The sequence below is a fragment of the Physeter macrocephalus genome, chromosome 16 (genome assembly GCF_002837175.3).
Source record: "Physeter macrocephalus isolate SW-GA chromosome 16, ASM283717v5, whole genome shotgun sequence".
NCBI classification, from domain to species: domain Eukaryota; kingdom Metazoa; phylum Chordata; class Mammalia; order Artiodactyla; family Physeteridae; genus Physeter; species Physeter macrocephalus.
In genome coordinates, this window is record NC_041229.1 from 19,754,515 (window position 1) to 19,777,235 (window position 22,721).

A 22,721-nucleotide genomic window follows, 5' to 3' on the forward strand; every position below is an offset into this window, starting at 1 on the left:
CTGCATAGCACAGGGAGATCAGCTTGGTGCTTTGCAACCACCTAGAGGGGTGGGATAGGGAGGGTGGGAGGGAGACGCAAGAGGGAGGGGATATGGGGATATACATATGCATATAGCTGATTCACTGTGTTATACAGCAGAAACTAAAACAACATTGGAAAACAATTATACTCCAATAAAGATGTTTAAAAAAAAGATTAAAGAAAATAAGTCTGTACTACTCTATTTCTCCTTCACCCTAGCCTTCAGACATTAGGACTAAGGAAGAAGAAGTCTAGAACTATCTTTAAGGAAAACCCCAACCCCACAGGCCATTCTAACCAGGACAGAGGGTACACAATGACGTGAATCAGTGGGTAACTTTGATTTTGTTTAAGGATCCAATTTTTTCTTCAGGTATTAGCTACTCTAAAAAGTATTTTGAATGAGAGAAATTTTAGGGTTTATTATATTCATTTTTCACCTATAATTTACCTTTTCTGTTTTTTCCAGGGTTTCAATGTCCACTTTATTCATGAAGTTGTTTTCCGTACTAATGTAGTAATCTCCCTTGTACTGCACATAGTTGACATTGGTGTTGTCAGTAATTGCTGAAATCAAACCCCAGAGTTATTTAAACACCACAACTTTCTCAAGGGAGAAAGCAGTTTAAACATCCTCTCATCTCAAAAATATATATATTTCAATATTCATATTTATATAGCTTGACATATATCATAATAATTTAAAGAATCATCACTATCCCCTGCAAATTCTGAGCATATTAAGGGCTGCTTACCAGGCGGTTCAAATTTTGACATGAAACGTTCAAAAACATTCTTGCATGGATCAGGGAGAGCCAATGTGCCAAATTCTGAGATCACAATTCGATCATGAACACTGTTGGCCTTATATGTATCACTCTGTAGAAACTTGCTCCTGTATGTCACTGTGCCCTTCTCCACCTTGAACTGGTGAAGTAAAGCCATTCCATCAAACCAGTGATTGTACCTTTAAACAGGAGCAAAAATAGAAAAATAAATATTAGGAAGATAAACATGGGGTCAAAATGAGAGATTTCAAATACAGAAATAAGGAAATGGGTTCCCAGCAGAACCTGCTCAAAGAACTTGAAATTAAGGGTTGATAGCTTTTGAGTATATCCTGGAATACAACAATGAAAGAGCAACTTACATTCTCTTGACCTTTACCCTTTATCAAAAAGCTCACACATCAGAGGGCTAAAGAAAAACCCTAAGCTGGTGACGCCTAAGATAATTCTGTCTTTAACCTATAGCCAATATATCAGCATATGGAATGCTTGACATTTCTCAAATTAAAATGGATTCCAAAACTTTTAGAGATAGTTATCTTCATATCTTATACATATTACATTTTCTATTTATTTATAATTTTTTCAAATTTATCAAAACTATGCTAAAGTAAGCAAGTAAGATGACTGTCCTTACTGGATAATCATTTTTGTCCATATAATTACACTATAGAAATGATGGAACATCAAAACACTGTAAGGTAAAGTTTGTGCTTTGCGTTTAAAAGGGTTTAACATTATTTAGTCTTTTCTCTCGTATGCTTGACAGATTGAATGCTTAATGTCTTCAGCATGAATAACAAGCTAAAAGGCTTGGTCTTCTCTTAAAGGCTTGTCTTCAAAGGCTACGGTCTTGAAAGCAGGGATTCAAAGAGATATTTGTACACCCATCTTACAGCAGCATTATTTACAGTAACCAACAGGTGGAAACAACCCAAGCATCCATCAGCTGAAGAATGGGATAAAAAAAATTTAACATACAACAGAATATTATACAGCCTTAAAAAGGAAAGAAATTCTGTCACATGCTATAACATGGATAAACCTTAAGGACACCATCTAAATGAAATAAGCCAGTCACAAAAGACAAATACTATATGATAGCACTTACATGAGATATCTAAAGTAGTCAAATTCACAGAAACTGGAAGTAGAATGGTGGTTACCAGGGGGTCAGGGGAGGGGGAAATGGAGAGCTATTGTTTAATGAGTATAGAGTTTCAGTTTCTCAAGATGAAAAAGTTCTGGAGATCTGTTTCACAACACTAACCTGTACATTTAAATATGGTTGAGTTGGCAAATTTTATGTGTTTTTTAACCACAATTTTTTTTAAACTGCAGGAAATAAAGGTTATTTTTTAAGGCCCTCTTTATGCAGTGATTTGAGATGACATCTTTATAATTTTATCATTTTTGATATGAGAGGATGTTTAAACTGCTTTCTCCCTCAATTTTATTGAGTTTATAAACTCAATTTCCGTAAGTTCTTGGGTCCATTTCTGGGCTTTTTATTCTGTATCATTTGTCTATTTGTCCATTCATGCATCAATGTCACAATGTTTTAATTATAGAGTCTTTATTGTATATTTTAACATCTGATAGGGCTAGTCCCCACCCCTCTCTGAGAATTTTCTTTTTTAGTGTTTTCGTGACTATTCTCGCATATTTATTTTTCCACATGAACTTTAGCATTCATTTGTCTAACTTCCTTTAAAAACTGGAATTTTTATTAAGATTGTATTAAATTTAAAAATTAACTTAGAGAGAACTGACATGTTTGTGATGTTGAATCATACATCCTATTCAAAAACAGAGGATCTTTCTATTTAATTGTGTCTTTTAGGAGTGTTTGAAAGTTTGCACATTTCTTGTTAAACTCATTTCTAAGCATTTACTCTTCTTCGCTGCTATTTTAAATGAGGTTTGTTCCTACCATTATGCCCCCTAACTGGTTATTATTTGTGTATATGAAAGCTAGTGATTTCAGTATGTTAATTTTACATCCTGTTACCTCACCTTTTATTTGTTTGTGTTATTTTGTCATTAATTCTTTGCAGCTTTCCAGGTTTACTTTACTAATCCGTGTGCCTCTAATTAATTTCTTTAGTCTAATTATATTGGCTACATCTGGTTAAATAGAAGTAGCCATCCTTTCCTTGTTTCTGCTTTAGAAAAAAACTTGTAATGTTTCCCAATTACTATTACTGGTTTTAGGACTAAAATGAAAATATATTAATTTATATCTGTGTGTAGATATATACATGTATATATACTTATATATGTATATATACACACACATATACTCACATATATAAATATATGTATATATAAATATGTATGTATGTGTGTATATATCTACATGTACAAAATCGTGTTAAGAAAGTATCCATCAAGTCCTACTATCTTGAGTATTTTTATGAGGAATGGATGTTGAATTTTGACAAACATTTTATTAGCATTTATGGAGAAGATTATGATTATGACTATGATTATTTTTCTTGAGATCTATTAATATGGTATATGACAGTAATGGATTTCCAAATAATGAACCTATCTTGCATTCTTGGAATTAATCCTACTTGATCATAGTGAATTATATGTTTAATGTAGTGTTGGATTCTGTTTGTTAAGAAAATATTTATTAGTATTATATTAGTATTATATATTTTATACTTTTTTATGGATATTCATAAATATTAAGAATAATTGTCGTCTTTTTTGTAACAACTTTATCATGTGTAGATATCAATATTATACTTGCTTCATAAAAAGAAGTGGGAAACTTCCCTTCATTTTCAATTCTTTAAAATAATCTATAGAGCACTGAAACTATCTGATATTTGAAGGTTTGGTAGAATTTCCCTGTGAAATAATCTGGGCCTAGTGCTTTTTTTAAGAAGCAGTTTCACAATAAGTTTCTTGTTTTCTTCCACAGAAATTGGTCTGTTTAAACTTTCTACCTCTATCAATTTTGGTAATCTGTATTTCCTCAAGGAATTATCCATTTCCTTGAGGTTTTCAAATGTATTTGCATAGAGGTCCACAAAATCTTCTATAATTTTTTATCTGTTTCAATGGCTTCTTTTTCATTGTCATTTCTTTCTTTTCTTCTTTTCTTTTTTTTTTCTATTCTATTTTTCTTTTTTTTTTTTTTTTGGTCACACCATGCGGCTTGTGGGAACTTAGTTCCCTGACCAGGGATCAAACCCGTGTCCCCTGCGATGGAAGTGCAGAGTCCTAACCACTGGACCACCAGGGAATTCCTTCATTGTCATTGCTTTCTACCTTTTTCCTTGATAACGTTAGCTAGTGGTTTCTCACTCTATTTTGGTAATTTTTATCAAAAAACATTAAAAACAAAATAGTTTCAATAATTATTGTTATTCTGGTCTAAATCCCAATAAAATCATGATATTTAGAGCCAAACACAATACTCTATGTATAAACTCAGACACTCAGCTTCCTCATTTAAGATATTTCATATTCTTTTCTTTCTTTCCTGTTTTTATTTGTTACCACCTCAAATTGCTGACTTGCACTGAGCTGTCAAGCAAAACCCCTAATTTTTAACACATTCTGCTGTTAAACCAATCTCTTCCATCTTCATTCTTGTAATAACTGGTTTTCTTGATCCATATTTACCTTTAATAAATTTTAACTTGTTAGATTCCATCTCACAAGATCCTTCTAGACCCTGTCATTCTATGCATTCATTTATTGAAATCAACCAATATTTTTTGAGTCCCTACTATCTGACAGGCATTGTCCAAGCCCAGCAATTACAGGCATGTAAATAACTATAATACAAAATGATTACTGCAACAATGGAGAAGAGTTAAAAAACGTTATCTCTGCACAGGAGCAACAGGATGGAAGGATGAGGTTATCAGGGAAAGATCAAGAGGAAAGAAGACATCTGGCTGGTTCTTTAAGGATGTTTGCCAACTGGAGAAGAGTAGAAGGGTATCCTAGTGAGAGGTAATAAAAAAAAAAAAGGAAGAGCTTGAAGGCATATGGTATCTTGGAGGAATAGCCAGTAAACAAATTAGTGTGTAGACAGAGCCGTCAGTGGCAGGCGATGATGATGGAGAAACAGGTCAGCACAAGACCTACCAGCACTTAAATTTAAGGCTTAAAGAACTTCAACAGGAAAGCATGAAGTTTTAGAACAGGAAAGTGAAACTGTGAGACTCATATCTTAAGAAGGTCACTCTGGACACAGAGTAGAATATGGGACAGAAAGAGGAGCATTCAGGCAATAATACAAGTGGGAAAACATAAGAGACTAAACTGAAGCAGTACAGTTAGAAAGGAACAAATAGCAAAAATAAGTCAGAGATGACTGCCAGGAGGTAGGCAGTGACAAAAAGAGAGAGTCCAAAAAGTCACACCTGAATGGATGGTGATGCTTTAACTGAGACAGAGACTACATGAAGAGCAAGTATTGGGGAAAAGCAAACAGTTCAGTTTTGAACAAGAGTCTGAGCCATTTGCAAAACATCAGGGTAGAGATGTTCCACAGCCAGTTGGGAAAATACAGGTCTAGAGCACAAGAGATGGATGTGGGGTGGGAGAGAGATATTTGAGAGCATCTCTGTGTGACAGACATAGCCATAGGTGCAAATGGGATAATAACACCATCTACTGAGCACTTACTACATGCCAGGTACTGTGCTAGGCACTTCACCACATCTTTTCATACATATATATATATATGGTGTGTGTATAAAGTTGACCCTTGAACAACATGAGTTTGAACTGCATGGGTCCACTAATACACAGATTTTTTCAGTAGTAAATACTGTGGTACTACATGATCTGCAGTTGGTTGATGCAGAACCACATATGTGAAGCAACCATGGGTATAAAGGGCTGACTATAAGTTATATGAAGTTTTCCCACTATGCGGAGGGCTGGCGCCCCTAACCCCCAAGTTGTTCAAGGGTTAAATATGTAAATATTTATCCCCCCCTTCACATTGATTAGAGTTGTGGAACTACTATTACCATATTACAGATGTGGAAACCACGGTTCAGAGCAACAACAAGCCCGGGGTCACAGGGCTGGTAAGTGGCAGAACAAGGATTTCAACCCAGTGCTGACTCCAAATCCTGGGGTCTACAGCACCCCCAAAAGTAAGGTGAGCCATAAGGAGTTGTTTGGCAGGAAAGGGAGTGGGGAGAGGGGGCACTGAGGGAAAGAAGAGAATGAAAATGAACTGAGTGCCCATCCCTGTCAGCCACTGAATGAAGCTCTTTGTATGCATTATCTCCTTTAATCATCATATCCAGTCATTAAAATCGATTTTATTAGCCCCATTTTTCATGTGGGAAAAACTTGCTCAAGATCATAGTGCTGATAAGTGGTGAAAATGAAATCTGAACCCACCCCATCTTACTCTAAAGAATGTATTATTTCTACTATAGCAAAGAAAACACAATGAGAGAAAAGGAGGGAATGCTCGGGTCAGAGGCTGCGGTATATCAACATTAAAGGGGCAGTAAAGTAAGCAGCAAAAAAAATTATTTTAGAACATGCAATGAGAGACAGAAGAAGAATCAAGAGAAAGTGTTATGTGGGAATCCAGGACCAGAGAATGCTAAGATGGGTGGTCAAAAAGGTCAAATGCTATAGAAAAGTCAGGTTGAGGACTGGAAAACCCATTTCATTTAACATTTAACAGGCTTTGGTGACCTTTTTGAGAACTGATAGCGTAGCATGGTGGGGTGAAAAGTCAGATGGCAGTGAACTGAGAAGACCTCAGTAAGCAGGAAAACAGAAATGCTGAGAGGAGGAGAGAGGGTATTTGCTGGAGAGGAAGGTGGGAAGGAATGAGGGATTTTTAGGATGAGAGGACATTTGCAGGCTGAGATGAGGGGTTCGTGAAGGAGAAGCAGATACAAGGGGAGGAGCACTAATGAGGAGGGAAGAGGGCTGCTTCCTCTGACGATGATGAGAGGCAGGAGTAGGTACCTCTGTGGGGAGACGGGGAGGTGGGGAGGACGGCAGCTGACGGAGCTCAAATCCAACTGCCCCTCTATCCATTATAAAGTAGGCAGGAATGCCTGTTGAGAGTGAAAGGGACAGGGAGAGTGACGGAGGCTTCAGGAAAGGGACCCTGTGGGAAGCTGGAAAGAGCTAAAGATTTCCTGGCAGCACCAAGGACTCAGCTGGGGCTGGAAATCATAATTTTGTAATTGAATCCATCCGCAAGGTTCTGTGTTTCCTCTAGAAGTGCTCAGCAGGCCTGGGCCCTGAGTGGAGGAAACCAGAAATAGGCTAATGTAGGACCAGAAATGGTCAGAGGAGAGGCAGAGATCGCCAAGGCAAAGGAAGTGAGGATGGTGATGAGAGTGTACTTGAAGGGACTGATCGTGGAATCTGCACCTGAGAGAAGAAACTAAATGAAAGCTGATAAACTGAGAAGATGGAGAAGAGTAAGGAGAAGAGAAGTTGATGCGATTGAAAATAAGTTTCATGGGAATGAAGGAGTGTGGAAATTGGGGCTTTGAGCACCGAGTGGAGTTTCAGAGTTCACGATTTCAGGGGTAGGGCAATTCTGTGGAATAAGATGCAGGATGTGGCCTCAGTACGTGGCCTTAGTGAAGTGGCACAGAGGGGGACAATCATTGCAGTGGGGACGGTCAAGGAATCGCAAGGCTGGAGTGTCTTCATCATGGATCCTGAAGTCATTCCAGAAGAGTGGTAAATAGTAAAGTGCTGAGGATATTTACTATTCTGCCCAGATTCATATGATTTTAAAAACTGATAAGCATGCCTTCAATGCAATCATTGATAAAAAGTTTTTAATTAAAGAAAGACCTTTGTCATGTCACTACTATGTCTGTATGTTGATCTGTTAAGTGGCATCTAACAAAGAGATCAGAGATTCACAACCAAGTGGGGCTATTCTTGTCCACAGGTTAAGAGTCACATTGACTTCAGGTCTCTACCTCTCCCTTTAAATCTAATTTGGGATCTCGAAGATGGCGGAGTAGAAGGACATGCATTCACCCCTTCTTGCAAGAGCACTGGAATCACAACTAACTGCTGAGCAACCATCGATGGAAAAATACTGGAACCTACAAAAAGGATACCCTACATCCAAAGACAAAGTAGAGGCCACAGTGAGAGGGTAGGAGGGGTGCAATTGCAATAGTATCAAATCCCATACCTGCTGGGTGGGCAACCCACAGACTGGAAAGCAATTATACCACAGAAGTTCTCCCACTGAGTGAAGGTTCTGAGCCCTGCATTGGGCTTCCCAACCTGGGGTTCCAGCAATAGGAGGAGGAGTCCCCAGAAAGTCCAGCTTTGAAGGCCAGCAGGATTTGATTGCAGGACTTCCACATGAATGGGGGAAATAGAAACTCCACTCTTGGAGGGCACACACAAAGTCTTCTGCTCACCAGGACCCAGGAGAACAAGCAGTGACCCCATAAGAGACTGGGCCAGACTACCTACTAGTATTGGAGGGTCTCTTGCAGAGGCAGGGGACAGCTGTGGCTCACTGTGGGGACAAAGATACTGGCAGCAGCAGTTCTGGGAAGTACTCATTGGTGTGAGCCCTCCTGAAGGCCACCATTAGCCAAGAGAATTCAGCACCACTAGACCAGCTTTGCAACAAATGCTAAAGGAACTCCTCTAGGCAGGGCAGAGACCAGAAACTTAAAATAACCTTGTACACATATAGACTGCTATATCAAAACCTCATGGAAACAGCAAGCCCCAAAACTACAATAGACAGACACACACAAAAGAAAAAGCAACCCAAACATAATACTAAAGATGGTCATCAAACCACAAAAGAAGGGGCTTCCCTGGTGGCGCAGTGGTTGAGAATCCGCCTGCCGATGCAGGGGACATGGGTTCATGCTCCGATCCGGGAAGATCCCACATGCCACGGAGCGGCTGGGCCCGTGAGCCATGGCCGCTGGGCCTGTGCGTCCGGAGCCTGTGCTCCGCAACGGGAGAGGCCACAACAGTGAGAGGCCCGCATACTGCAAAAAAAAAAAAAAAACACAAAAGAAGAGAACAAAAGAAGAAGAAAAGAAAAAAGACTTACAAAACAAACCTAAAACAATTAAGAAAATGGCAATAGGAACATACATATCAATAATTACCTTAAATGTAAATGAATTAAGGAACTTCCCTGGTGGTGCAGTGGTTAAGAATCCACCTGCCAATGCAGGGGATGTGGTCTGGGAAGATCCCACATGCCTCAGAGCAACTAATCCCATGCCCCACAACTACTGAGCCTGTGCTCTACAGCCCATGAGCCACAACTACTGAGTCTGCGCACCACAACTACTGAAGCCCGTGCGCTCTAGGGCCTGTGTGCCACAACTACTGAGTACATGTGCTGCAACTACTGAAGCCCGCAAGCCTACAGCCCATGCTCCGCAACAAGAGAAGCCACTGCAATGAGAAGCCCGCGCACCGCAACAAAGAGTAGCCCCCACTCGCCGCAAATAGAGAAAGCCCACACACAGCAACGAAGACCCAACACAGCCAAAAATAAATTAAATTTTTTTAAATGTAAGTGATTTAAATGCTCCAACCAATCCTGCAGTACTAAGAGGGAAGTTTATAGCAATACAATCTTACCTCAAGAAACAAGAAAAATCCCAGATAAACAACCTAACCTTACATCTAAAGGAACTAGAGAAAGAAGAACAAACAAAACCTAAGTTCATAGAAGGAAAGAAATCATAAAGATCAGAGCAGAAATAAATGAAATAAAAATGAAGAAAACAATAGCAAAGATCAATGAAACTAAAAGCTGGTACTTTGAAAAGTAACAAAATTGATAAACCTTTAGCCAGACTCAACAAGAAAAAAGTGAGGGGATTCAAATCAATAAAATTAGAAATGGAAAAGGAAAAGTTACAACTGACACCACAGAAATACAAAGGATCATAAGAAACTACTACAAACAACTGTATACCAATAAATGGACAACCTGGAAGAAATGGGCAAATTCTTAGAAAGGTACATTATCCCAAGACTGAACCAGGAAGAAATAGAAAATATGAACAGGCCAATCACAAGCACTGAAGTTGAAATTGTGATTTAAAAACTCCCAACAAACAAAAGTTGAGGCCTGATGGCTTCAGAAATTCTACCAAACATTTAGAGAAGAGCTAACACCTATCTTTCTGAAACTCTTCCAAAAAATTGCAGAGGAAGGAGAGCTCCCAAACTCATTCTATGAGTCTACCATCACCCTGATACCAAAACCAGACAAAGATACCACAAAACAAGAAAATTACAGGCCAATATCACTGATGAACATAAGACGCAAAAATTCTCAACAAAATACTAGCAAACAGAATCCAACAACACATTAAAGGGATCATACACCATGATCAAGTGGGATTTATCCCAAGGATGCAAGGATTCTTCAGTATATGCAAATCAGTCAATATGATACTCCACATCAACAAACTGAAGAATAAAAACCATATGATCATTTCAATAGATGCAGGAAAAGCTTTTGACAAAATTCAGCACCGATTTATGATAAAAACTCTTCACAAAGTGGGCATAGAGGGAACATACCTCAACATAATAATGGCCATATATGACAAACCTACAGCTAACATCATACTCAATGGTGAAAAGCTGAAGGCATTTCCTCTAAGATCAGGAATAAAACAAGGATGTCCACTCTCGCCACTTTTATTCAACATAGTTTTGGAAGTCCTAGAACCAGGAAGAAATAGAAAATATGAACAGGCCAATCACAAGCACTGAAGTTGAAATTGTGATTTAAAAACTCCCAACAAACAAAAGTTGAGGCCTGATGGCTTCAGAAATTCTACCAAACATTTAGAGAAGAGCTAACACCTATCTTTCTGAAACTCTTCCAAAAAATTGCAGAGGAAGGAGAGCTCCCAAACTCATTCTATGAGTCTACCATCACCCTGATACCAAAACCAGACAAAGATACCACAAAACAAGAAAATTACAGGCCAATATCACTGATGAACATAAGACGCAAAAATTCTCAACAAAATACTAGCAAACAGAATCCAACAACACATTAAAGGGATCATACACCATGATCAAGTGGGATTTATCCCAAGGATGCAAGGATTCTTCAGTATATGCAAATCAGTCAATATGATACTCCACATCAACAAACTGAAGAATAAAAACCATATGATCATTTCAATAGATGCAGGAAAAGCTTTTGACAAAATTCAGCACCGATTTATGATAAAAACTCTTCACAAAGTGGGCATAGAGGGAACATACCTCAACATAATAATGGCCATATATGACAAACCTACAGCTAACATCATACTCAATGGTGAAAAGCTGAAGGCATTTCCTCTAAGATCAGGAATAAGACAAGGATGTCCACTCTCGCCACTTTTATTCAACATAGTTTTGGAAGTCCTAGCCACGGCAATCAGAGAAGAAAAAGAAATAAAAGGAATCCAAATTGCAAAAGAAGAAGTTAAACTGTCACTGTTTGCAGATGACATGATACTATACATAGAAAATCCTAAAGATGTCACCAGAAAAATATTAGAGCTCATCAATGAATTTGGTAAAGTTGCAGGTTATAAAATTAATACACAGAAATCTCTTGCATTTCTATACACTAACAACAAAAGACCAGAAAGAGAAATTAAGGAAATAATCCCATTTACCATTGCATCAAAAAGAACAAAATACCTAGATATAAATCTACCTAAGGAGACAAAAGACCTGTACTCTGAAAACTATAAGACGCTGATGAAAGAAATCAAAGATGACACAAACAGATGGAAAGATATACAATGTTCTTGGATTAGAAGAATCAATACTGTGAAAATGACTATACTGCTCAAGGCAGTCTACAGATTCAATGCAATCCCTATCAAATTACCAATAGCATTTTTCACAGAACTAGAACAAAAAATCTTAAAATTTGTATGGAGACACCAAAGACCCTGAATAGCCAAAGACCCTGAAAAATCCTGAGAAAGAAAAATGGAGCTGGAGAAATCAGGCTTCCTGGCTTCAGACTATACTGCAAAGCTATAGTCATCAAAACAGTACGGTACTGGCACAAAAATAGAAATATAGATCAATGGAACAGGATAGAAAGCTCAGAAATAAATCCACTCACCTATGGTCAATTAATCTACAACAAAGGAGGCAAGACTATACAATGCTGGAAAGACAGTCTCTTCAACAAATGGTGCTGGGAAAACTGGACAGCTATACGTAAAAAATGAAATTAGAACATTCTTTAACACCATACACAAAAATAAGCTCAAAATGGATTAAAGAACCAAATGCGAGACTGTACATTATAAAACTCTTAGAGGAAAACACAGGCAGAACACTCTCTGACATAAATCACAGCAATATTTTTTTTCGATCCCTCTCCCAGAGTAATGGAAATAAAAACAAAAATAAACAAATAGGACCTAATTAAACTCAAAAGTTTTTGCACAGCAAAGGACACCATAAACAAAACAAAAGGACAACCCACAGATTGGGAGAAAATATTTGCAAATGATGTGCTCGACAAGGGATTAGTCTCCAAAATTTACAAATAGCTCATGCAGCTTATATCATCAAAACAAATAACCCAATCAAAAAATGTGCAGAAGACCTAAATAGACTTTTCTCCAAAGAAGACATATAGATGGCCAAAAGGCACATTAAAAGATGTTCAACATCGCTAATTATTAGAGAAATGCAAATAAAAACTACACTGAGATATCACCTCACACCAGTCAAAATGGCTATCATCAAAAAGCCTACAAACAACAAATGCTGGAGAGGATATAGAGAAAAGGGAAACCTCCTACACTGTTGGTGGGAATATAAACTGGTTCAGACACTATGGAGAACAGTATGGAGGTTCCTTAAAAAACTAAAAATAGAGCTACCATATGATCTTGCAATACCACTCCTGGGCATATATCTGGAGAAAAACATGGTCCAAAAGGATACATGCACTCCAATGTTCATTGCAGCACTGTTTACAATAGCCAAGATATGGAGGCAACCTAAATGTCCATTGACAGAGGAATGGATAGAGAAGATGTGGTACATATATACAATGGAATATTATTCAGCCATTAAAAAGAATGAAATAATGCCATTTGCAGCAACGTGGACAGACCTAAAGATTGTCATACTGAGTGAAGTAAGTCAGACAGAGAAAGAGAAACATCGTATGATATCACTTATATGCGGAATCTAAAAACAAATGAACTTATTGAGAAAACAGAAAGAGACTCACAGACTTAGAGAATGAACTTATGGTTACCAGGGGGGAAGGGTGGGCAAGTGGGGCAGTTAGGGAGTTTGGGATTGACATGTACACACTGCTATATTTAAAATGGATAACCAACAAGGACCTACTGTATAGCACAGGGAACTCTCCTCAATATTATGCAACAACCTAAATGGGAAAAGAATTTGAAAAAGAATAGATACATGTATATGTATAACTGAATCACTTTGCTGTACACCTGAAACTAACACAAAAAATGGATAACCAACAAGGACCTACTGTATAGCACAGGGAACTCTCCTCAATATTATGCAACAACCTAAATGGGAAAAGAATTTGAAAAAGAATAGATACATGTATATGTATAACTGAATCACTTTGCTGTACACCTGAAACTATCACTATCACAACATTGTTAATCAACTACATTCCAATATAAAATAAAAAGTTAAAAAAAAAGAAATGCCCCCCATATGTTTGCAATTGAATTCTATTGAAAAGACATGAAAGATATGAATGAGACTTAGGGGTCCACAAAAGAGAAAGTTGTATATTATGATAACAAAAATAACTGATGATGCCTTTTAGAAATAAAAAAGAAAAGTCTCCCATGAAAATAAATAAGTAAATCTAAGTTGGGAGCCAAACCACTAAACTAAGCCTCAATTTGTCTTCTCTTCAACTTGAAGATACCTGTACTTCTAACCCAAGAGGCAGGCAAGACCTTGTTCTTGCTATAAATGCCTACTGCTGGCTCTGAAAAAAAAATTGACTTGAAGGACAAAGTAGACACTTATGAGGACCAACCACACCACCCATTTTCCTTCCCCCACAAAGATCTTTATCTTAAAAGAGGCCTGTGGTGCAATCACAGGCCCTGAGTAGCTCTGCTACTTGGTTTTACAATTGACTAAAGCTGCTCCTGTAGCAGATGAAATACCATGTGCTTTTTGTAAGAGGCTGTTACCCTCTGGGAAGTGGACTAGTAGTTTTATTTTTCTTTTCCCCCTCCTCTTCCTTTTTGCTTCATAGTCTTTTTTCAAATTATAATTTTCATGAAATCCAGATTAAAATAGGGAAAAGTAGAGCTTCTCTGTTAGGGCTAAGGGGGGTGTCCATAGGTCAGTTGAGTCATTTTCTTTTTTTCTACCTCCAAATCAGTCCCCTACCTTCCCAGCCCCCCAGCCATTACCCTAAGCATTTAAAGTAACTTCTTAAGGGCTTCTTGCATTTGGGGTGGGGTAAGGTGGTGGAAGAACATTGCATTTTGTTTCCTTCTAGCAGTGGCATTTTAAAAGTCTAATATTCAGTACAGACAAGATGCAACAGGTTCAGCAAATTAAAATATCTGGGTTATTAAGAAATATATCTTAAACATGTCCCTAATTCTTGATCTGTTTCTAACAACAGCTGGAGAAGCACAGTAGGACTGTAATCAGATCCCCACCAGGCCCATAGGAATGATATAACTAATAGAAGGTACAATTAGGTGGTTGCCAGGAGCTTGGGGAAGGGGAGAATGGACAGTTACTGTTTAATGGGTACAGAGTTTCAATTTTGCAAGATGAAAAGTAGATGGACGGTGGTGATGATAGTACATCAGTGTGAATGTACTTAATGCTAATGAATGTACGCTCAAAAATAGTTGGCAAATTTTAGATGGCAAATTTTATGTAATGTGTATTTTATCATATTTTTTAAAGGGCAGTGATTTCTGGAATATCATCCAGCCATTAAAAGTAATAGTCATTCAGATTTTGTAGCAACACAGATAAAAAGGCTTATGACAGTATGAAATTTTTTTAAATGAGGGCAAAATAATTCAGTTAATATCTAAAATATATAAAGAACTCATACACTCAATAGCAAAAAAACATAAACCTGGTTTTAAAATGGGCTGAAGATCTGTATAGACATTTTCCAAAAAAAGACATACAGGGGGTCAACAGGTACATGAACAGATGCTCTGCATCACTAGTCATCAGGCGTATGCAAATCAAAACCACAATGACATACCACCCTACACCTGTTAGAATGGCTATTATTGAAAAGACAAGAAATAACAAGTGTTGGGGAGGATGTGCAGAAAAGAGAACACTCACGCACTGTTGGTGAAAAAGTAAAGTAGTACAGCCACTACGGAAACCTGTATGGAGGTTCTTCAAAAAATTAAAGGGCTTCCCTGGTGGCGCAGTGGTTGAGAGTCCGCCTCCTGATGCAGGGGACATGGGTTAGTGTCCCGGTCCGGGAAGATCCCACATGCCACGGAGCGGCTGAGCCTGTGAGCCATGGCGGCTGAGCTTGTGCGTCCGGAGCCTGTGCTCTGCTACGGGAGAGGCCACAATAGTGAGAGGCCCGCATACCACAAAAAAAAAAAAAAAAAAAATTAAAAATAGAACTACCATATGATCCAGCAATTCCACTTCTGGATATTTATCCAAAGAAATCAAAAACACTAACTCAAAAAGATATATACACCCTCATGTTTATTGCAGCATTATTTACAGTAGCTGAGATATGGAAACAACCTAAGTGCCCATGGACAGATGACTGGATAAAGAAGTTGTGGCATCTATATACACAATGGAATACTACTCAGCCATAAAAAAGAAAGAAATGTTGCCATTTGCAACATGAGTAGAGCTTGAGGGCATTATGCTAAGTGAAATAAGCCAGACAGAGAAAGACAAATACCATATGATCTCACTTATATGTAGAATCTTAAAAAAAAAAAAGAAAAGAAAAAGAAAAACAAGCTCATAGATACAGAGAATAGATTGGTGATTGCAAGAGGTGAAGGGGATGAAAAGGTACAAAGTTCCAGTTATAAAATAAATAAGGGATGTAATGTACAGCATGGTGACTATAGTTAATAATACTTATTGCATATTTGAAAGTTGCTGAAAGTAAATCTTAAAAGTCCTCATCAAAAGAAAAACAATTTTGTAACTATGTATGGTGATGAATGTTAACTAGAATTATTGTGATGATCATTTCACAATACACACAAATATTGAATCATTTGTACACCTGAAACTAGTATAATGTTATATGTCAATTATACTTCACTAAAAAAAATTCTACATATGATTGTGATTATTTAAAGCAAATCTATAGAGATTAGCAGGAAATACACCAAAGTGCTAACAGAGGATATGGTACACACTTTTTCCACACTCTGTTCTATATGTCAAAAAGTTTTATACAGGTAAAAACTTTCACAATGAAAAAAAGTTTCAAATATTTTTAAATGTTTAAAGCAAAGTAGATTTCTTCCTGACCATAGTGGTTTCTTAACATCACTTCATGTCCCTAGTAGACACACAGAGAAAAAATTCACTAAAGAGTTATTGGGTTTTTTCAATTATTTACATATATTTATTGAGTGCTATTTAAGTACAGGGCACTATCCTAGATATTGGGGATATGGGTTGAACAAGAAAACGTCCCCACCATCATGGAACTGCCATCTAGTGAGGAAACACAGCTAACAAATAAATAAACAAACAAAAATATACTGGATATTGATAATGCAGAGAATTAAAATAGGTAATATAAAAAATAGTAGCATTTTTAGATTGGGAGATCAGGGAAGGCTCAAAGGATGTGAAATTTGAGCTCATATCTGAATGACAAGAATCAGACTTGGGAAGAGAGATGAGCAAGCCAATGCCAAGACCCTGAGCAAAAATAAACATGCCTGGTTTGAGGAACTGAAAGAGCCATTGTATCTGGGGAGTACTGGGTAAGGGAGTGGTATGAGGTGAAGACATTGCCCCTTCCTTCAGGAACTTGTGATGAAATAGAGCTTGCCAGTCCGATAGCTAGTTCCTGACACTTCTCTTTTAGCATAAACTTTCAGATGACTTAAAATTTACAATATTCTGCAAAGCAGAAAAGTCAAAACTTTTTTTTTTTTTTTTTTTTTTTGCGGTACGCGGGCCTCTCACTGTTGTGGCCTCTCCCTTTGCGGAGCACAGGCTCCGGACGCGCAGGCTCAGCGGCCATGGCTCACGGGCCCAGCCGCTCCGCGGCATGTGGGATCCTCCCGGACCGGGGCATGAACCCGTATCCCCTGCATCGGCAGGCGGACTCTCAACCACTGCGCCACCAGGGAAGCCCCAAAACTTTTAAAAAAGAATTAAATCTCCATTTTTTTTCTGTAGACTATAGTTTCCTCATCTGTAATCAAAGGGATTGCATGGCAATGTTAGCCTCAGAGAGGAAGCAGATATTAATGCATATTCCATAGAACCAGTCCATGCTAAGAAATCCAAATTGTTCTCCAAAATCAAGGCTTACTTATCCTTCCCATACTCGAACTTCCCAGGTCCAATTCGAAGCAGACAGCCATTGAGCCACGTAGGAAAATGTCCCCGGACTCGAGCAGAGATGATCTGCGGAGTCTCCTCCACCGTGGTTAGAAGTGGTGCAATACACGGAAGGCTCTTCCGCTTACTGAAAATCACTTTTTTCTGATGAGTATTTTCCATGTACTTCTTCAACACTGTGAAGAGGAAATCAAAAGCACAAAAATTTTACCAATCTTCTATGAACATTCCTGTTTCTCCATAGACAATAATCTCATCTACTGGTAAGAGAAGTATAAACCTAACACCAAATATAGTCCCCAAATTCCTCTCCTTCCTTATTCTCAGACCACCAACTCTTTGGTTCTCCATTTTTGAACCACAGTAATCCTTTTTGTGTTCTTGCAGTACAAATCTGCCTAAGAATTAACTCAGGACTTTAGTTACCACTATTGTCATTTCTCATAGTTGAACAATGCTGGTCTTTTCACAACACTGAATCTACATGCTAAGCACAGATGTACTAATAGCTACACATCATTGTTATAATAAAAAATACCCACCATTCAATATTATCATAATTACATTGACCTCAGTACTTTAGGTACACCAGAATGTGATCCCAAAGATTTCATAGTGATTTATGAGAATTTAATAGGATCTGCAATTTAATTTCTGCTATTTTTTATTTTATTTTATTTTATTTTATTTTATTTTATTTATTTATTTTTGGCTGCGTTGGGTCGTCGTTGCTGCGCGCGGGCTTTCTCTAGTTGTGGTGAGAGGGGACTACTCTTTGTTGCAGTGCGTGGGCTTCTCATTGCGGTGGCTTCTCTTGTTGCGGAGCACGGGCTCTAGGCACGCGAGCTTCAGTAGTTGTGGCTTGCGGGCTCTAGAGCGCAGGCTCAGTAGTTGTGGCACATGGGCTTAGTCGCTCTGCGGCATGTGGGATCTTCCTGGACCGGGGCTCAAACCCATGTCTCCTGCATTGGCAGGCGGATTCTTAACCACTGCGCCACCAGGGGAGCCCCTAATTTCTGCTATTTTAATGGTACACACATGAAATGGCATTTCCTAGAAATGGCATTTTCTAGGAAAAATGTATCATAAATTAAATTATGCAGTGAAACCTGGTCTGAAATTACCTGAAATTCAAAAGCCACAAAAAAGTCATTATTTTATAATAGAGAGCTGAAAATTATCTCTTTATTTCATATTTATTCAGTATTCACAGGCAGTATTTCCTAACACAGAGGGGTGGTCAAGTACATAATTAATTAGATACTATAAAATATAGTCCTTTATTTTATTTCATAAAACTTTAACAGCTATGAAGTCTAAACTAGAAAACCTAACTAAAACATAGGGACATTATTGTTTTAGCAAAACATTTTATAATACCGTACCTATTATCCCACTTCTTTCAACTCTTTCAAAAATTGAGTTTAGAGCACTTGAGTCCTTCCACTTTCCTATAAGTAACAATTTGGTCAAACCCAACTATTTCCTGATTTCCCAAAGAAAATTCACTTTCACCCTGAATGTCCTTCCCACTAATCTATCCCTAAGGAAATTTTATCTATTGTTCAAAGTCTATCTGAAATGCTATTTCCTTTAAGAGGCAGCATAGTGTAATACTTAAGAGTGTGGGCCCAGGCTCTGACTGCCTCTAGAATGCTTGGGTTCAAATCTTGGCCTCCCATTTTCCAAATAATTAGCCTTGAGGAAGACCACCTCTCTGTGCTGCTTCCTCCTTCTAAGATGGGAATAATAATAATCCTTATTGCTCGTAAGGCTATAAATAATAACCAAGTTAGGTTATATACAATTTTTAGAACATAGTAAATATTCAAACAATTTTTTGAGTCTTTTTTTATAAATTTATTTATTTATTATTTATTTATTTTTGACTGCATTGGGTCTTCGTTGCTGCGTGCAGGCTTTCTCTAGTTGCAGTGAGCAGGGGCTACTCTTCATTGCAGTGCATGGGCTTCTCATTGCGGTGGCTTCTCTTGTTGCGGAGCACAGGCTCTTGGCATGTGGGTTTCAGTAATTGTGGCACAGGGGCTCAGTAGTTGTGGCTTGCGGGCTCTAGAGCACAAGCTCAGTAGTTGTGATGCATGGGCTTAGTTGCTCCATGGCATCTGGGGTCTTCCCGGACCAGGGATCGAACCTGTGTCCGCTGCATTGGCAGGCAGATTCCCAACCACTTCGCCACCAGGGAAGTCCCTCAAACAATGTTACCTATGATTATTTATGTAGCTTTCAATGACCAATCAACAAGATGTAATATCTTCTTTCTTTGAATTATTTATTTATTCAACAAAGCGATAGGCACTGCTGAGTGACAAAAAGTGTTAGAACTCAGATGTTTCACTGCCTAGGAAACAGACACACAAGTAGATCATTTATACTATAGCCAGCGTTTTGTTTGAGCATTATTTCTCACGATCTGGCCTGGGGTCTACTTGTAACAGAAATAGCTGGTGTTATTGCCAATGTGCAGATTCATGGACCCCACTCTGGACCTAATAAATCAGAATCTCTGAGGTAGGGCAAGCAGGTATTCTTAGGCATACTACAATAAAATTTGAAAGCCACAAGATTAGAGGTATAAAGAGGATGCTTTGAAAACTTAGAAAAGGAAACCCTCTGGTATTTATCTTACTACTTTTATTATTATTATGCATATTTATCTTATATTCACTCTTAGATTAAAATCAGTTCCCTGAGGTCAGATCTTTTACTCCTCTTACTTAAGTAGAAGTAAACTGAATACCCTGATTGGGTATTTGTCTGAATAGAGATTCATGAACTTAAAACATTTTACATTTTAGAAAACATTTACATGTTTATATGTTCTGTACTCCATAGCATGCTGGTGGCAGTTTATTATATATTCTTCACATTTTCCATAGTGCTTGATATTGTAGGCAACAGCTCCTTAAACCCCTTTCTATTCTTAGCTTCTGAGACATTGCACTTTTCTAACTTTCCTGCTTCCTCTTTGTTTGTTTTATATCAGCTTCCTACTTACTAGCTAACAACCCTGGGCAAGTTAGTAATCACTCTGAGCTTCAGATTTTTCAATGATAAAATGTGGATAATGAGAATAAAAGGCAGATAAAACTTCCTGTTCAAGTCCATCATCATAATTAAATATAATAATAGATAATTTCCAAAAGTTAATTCCCTTTATTGGTTCCTCTTCTTATCACCTCATGAATGTGTTCCTAAAGTCTGACCTTGGACCTTTACTCTTTAACCTCAGCACTCTCCCTTGGTAATCTCATCTAGTCCCTGATTTTCACCAATTACTTCTTGCAGGTGACTCTCAACATGTCAAAGGAGAATTTTTCATTTTCCCCCTTCCAAATCAATTTTCCCACCTGCTAAATAACCTAGCTTCAAAATCTCTGTGGGCCTTGAATTTGTCTTCCTTCACTGTCCCCCTAACATTCAATAAGTGGTTAAATTCTGCTGATTATACCCACACAATGCCAGGAAGAGGACAAGGGGATGATATAGGGTAGCCATTATAAATTACTAGGGCTCAGAAGTTTGCAAGTGTGCCTGGGACAAATCCTTTGTAAAGATTTTTACCAGTCCACCTCTCCTGAGCAGCTCCCCCAATTTTTCTTCCAGCCTGAACCTGTTCTCATAAGCACTGATGCTTCATATTCTCTTGCCTAGCAGTAACGTCCTTTCTACTGTCATAATTTAGGTCCTCACAACCTCTTAGATGGATATTATCACAGCCTCTTAATTGAAACTAGATAGGGAAGCTATCATCTATGCCAGAGCTTCCTAACTGGTGGGCCTCTTGATCCTCTTAGCCCTTAGGATGGCCAGAGGCCCCATGTCAATCACCTCCATCTCTAAGCAGCTCATGGGGTTCCAGATTCCATCCAATTTACTCCAGTATGCAGTAAAAGTATTATCATTTTCTATGTGAGCTATAACGTAAAAGCATTAGGGAGCACTGCTAGTAAATTCATCTTCTAAGCACAGATCTGATTGTGTTGTATATTCCTCCATAAAACCTTTACTAATGACCCCTCACTGTCTACCAAATAAGGTCTAAACTACTTGGCCAGGCATTGATGAAGGCACTGTACAGTCTCACACCAACCTACCTGTCCACTAATGCCTCTCACTAATACCTTGTCTTCCAGCCAAACTGGACCACTCTCCAGTCTCTTCTCATCATAGCTATATACCTGTCTTCACCTAGGATATTTCTCATCTACTTAAGGTGATGAGTCCTTCAAGATGCAGTGCCCATGTCACCAGCTTCATAAACAAAATATTCCCATTTCATATAGTAAGAACTGATTCTCCTTAGTCTGAAATCACACAGCATGTTTTAGCTCTCTTACGGCATTTGTCTTACTCCACCTAGTGTGATAAAGATGAATATACTTTATGACTTCTACTACCAGTACTCCTGAGTACAGGGTCTTGTTTTTGTCTCCACCCCATTACCTAACACATTGCCTTACATAGAGCAAGCACTACATTATTGAATTTTTTTTTATTTTTTTGCAGCCCTGAAATTGAGCATTTATTCTTAAATCAGAGGCAGCATATTTTTATTTATAAAATATATTTTATATACTGCCCCTTTCTCAAAAGAAAGCAGCAAGACTCAGCAATTAATTATCCAAACCTAATGAGGGAAACGTTCACAAGTGACTGCAGCCTGATATTTATCAGAAACATATAACAGCCTGGGCAGTTGTTATTTTCCCTCTTCAGGTGCCATCCTCCCATAAAGCAGGTTTCAAGAACAATGGGAATGTGTGGTTGAAGGACAATGAGGTTTTTTCTTTTGTTTTGTTTTTGAATTTTTGAATTTTATTTTTTTATACAGCAGGTTCTTATTAGTTATCCATTTTATACATTAGTGTATATATGTCAATCCCAATCTCCCAATTCATCACACCATCACCACCACCCCCGAATTAAATAATTTTAAAGTTTATAGTGCGTATCAGTATGATGTCTAATAGCTCTATATCAGCCAATTTCAGGAATAAAATCATGTAACAGTTAGTAGATACAATAGAAAGCTACAAAACAATAAACAGAGGTTTTAAGGCAGTCCCCCAGAATGCAAACAGAAGAAACAAACATTTACATTAGAACATGTGGCAGTGATTTTCAAATGAGAAAATTCTAAATAGTGAATACTCTTCCTATTGCAGATCCAAGAGAATTCCTAAACCCTGAATCCCGCCCCTTTATGTTTTATAAAATATACAAACAGAAAGGCTGTTTCCCTGACAAGTAAACAAATCCTGACTCAATCTTCTTTAACTCCCAGCTCTGCAGTGCTGCCGCCTGTATCTGCTCC

General features: G+C 38.0%; 1 protein-coding gene across 4 annotated transcripts in view; it reads right to left on the reverse strand.

Annotated features, from left to right (window-relative positions):
• Window positions 1–22,721, reverse strand: part of LOC102976602 (carotenoid-cleaving dioxygenase, mitochondrial) — a 50,984-nt gene that overhangs the window by 22,470 nt on the left and 5,793 nt on the right. For 3 of the 4 annotated variants that reach the window (XM_055091561.1, XM_024131296.3, XM_028501307.2), the window contains 3 exons: window positions 17,358–17,562; window positions 779–990; window positions 475–590 (listed from right to left, as the gene is read on the reverse strand). In XM_055091561.1, the coding sequence (XP_054947536.1) occupies window positions 475–590; window positions 779–990; window positions 17,358–17,562 (533 nt within the window). The remainder of the gene's footprint in view (window positions 1–474; window positions 591–778; window positions 991–17,357; window positions 17,563–22,721) is intronic. The other variant, XM_028501309.2, reaches the window with a different exon arrangement.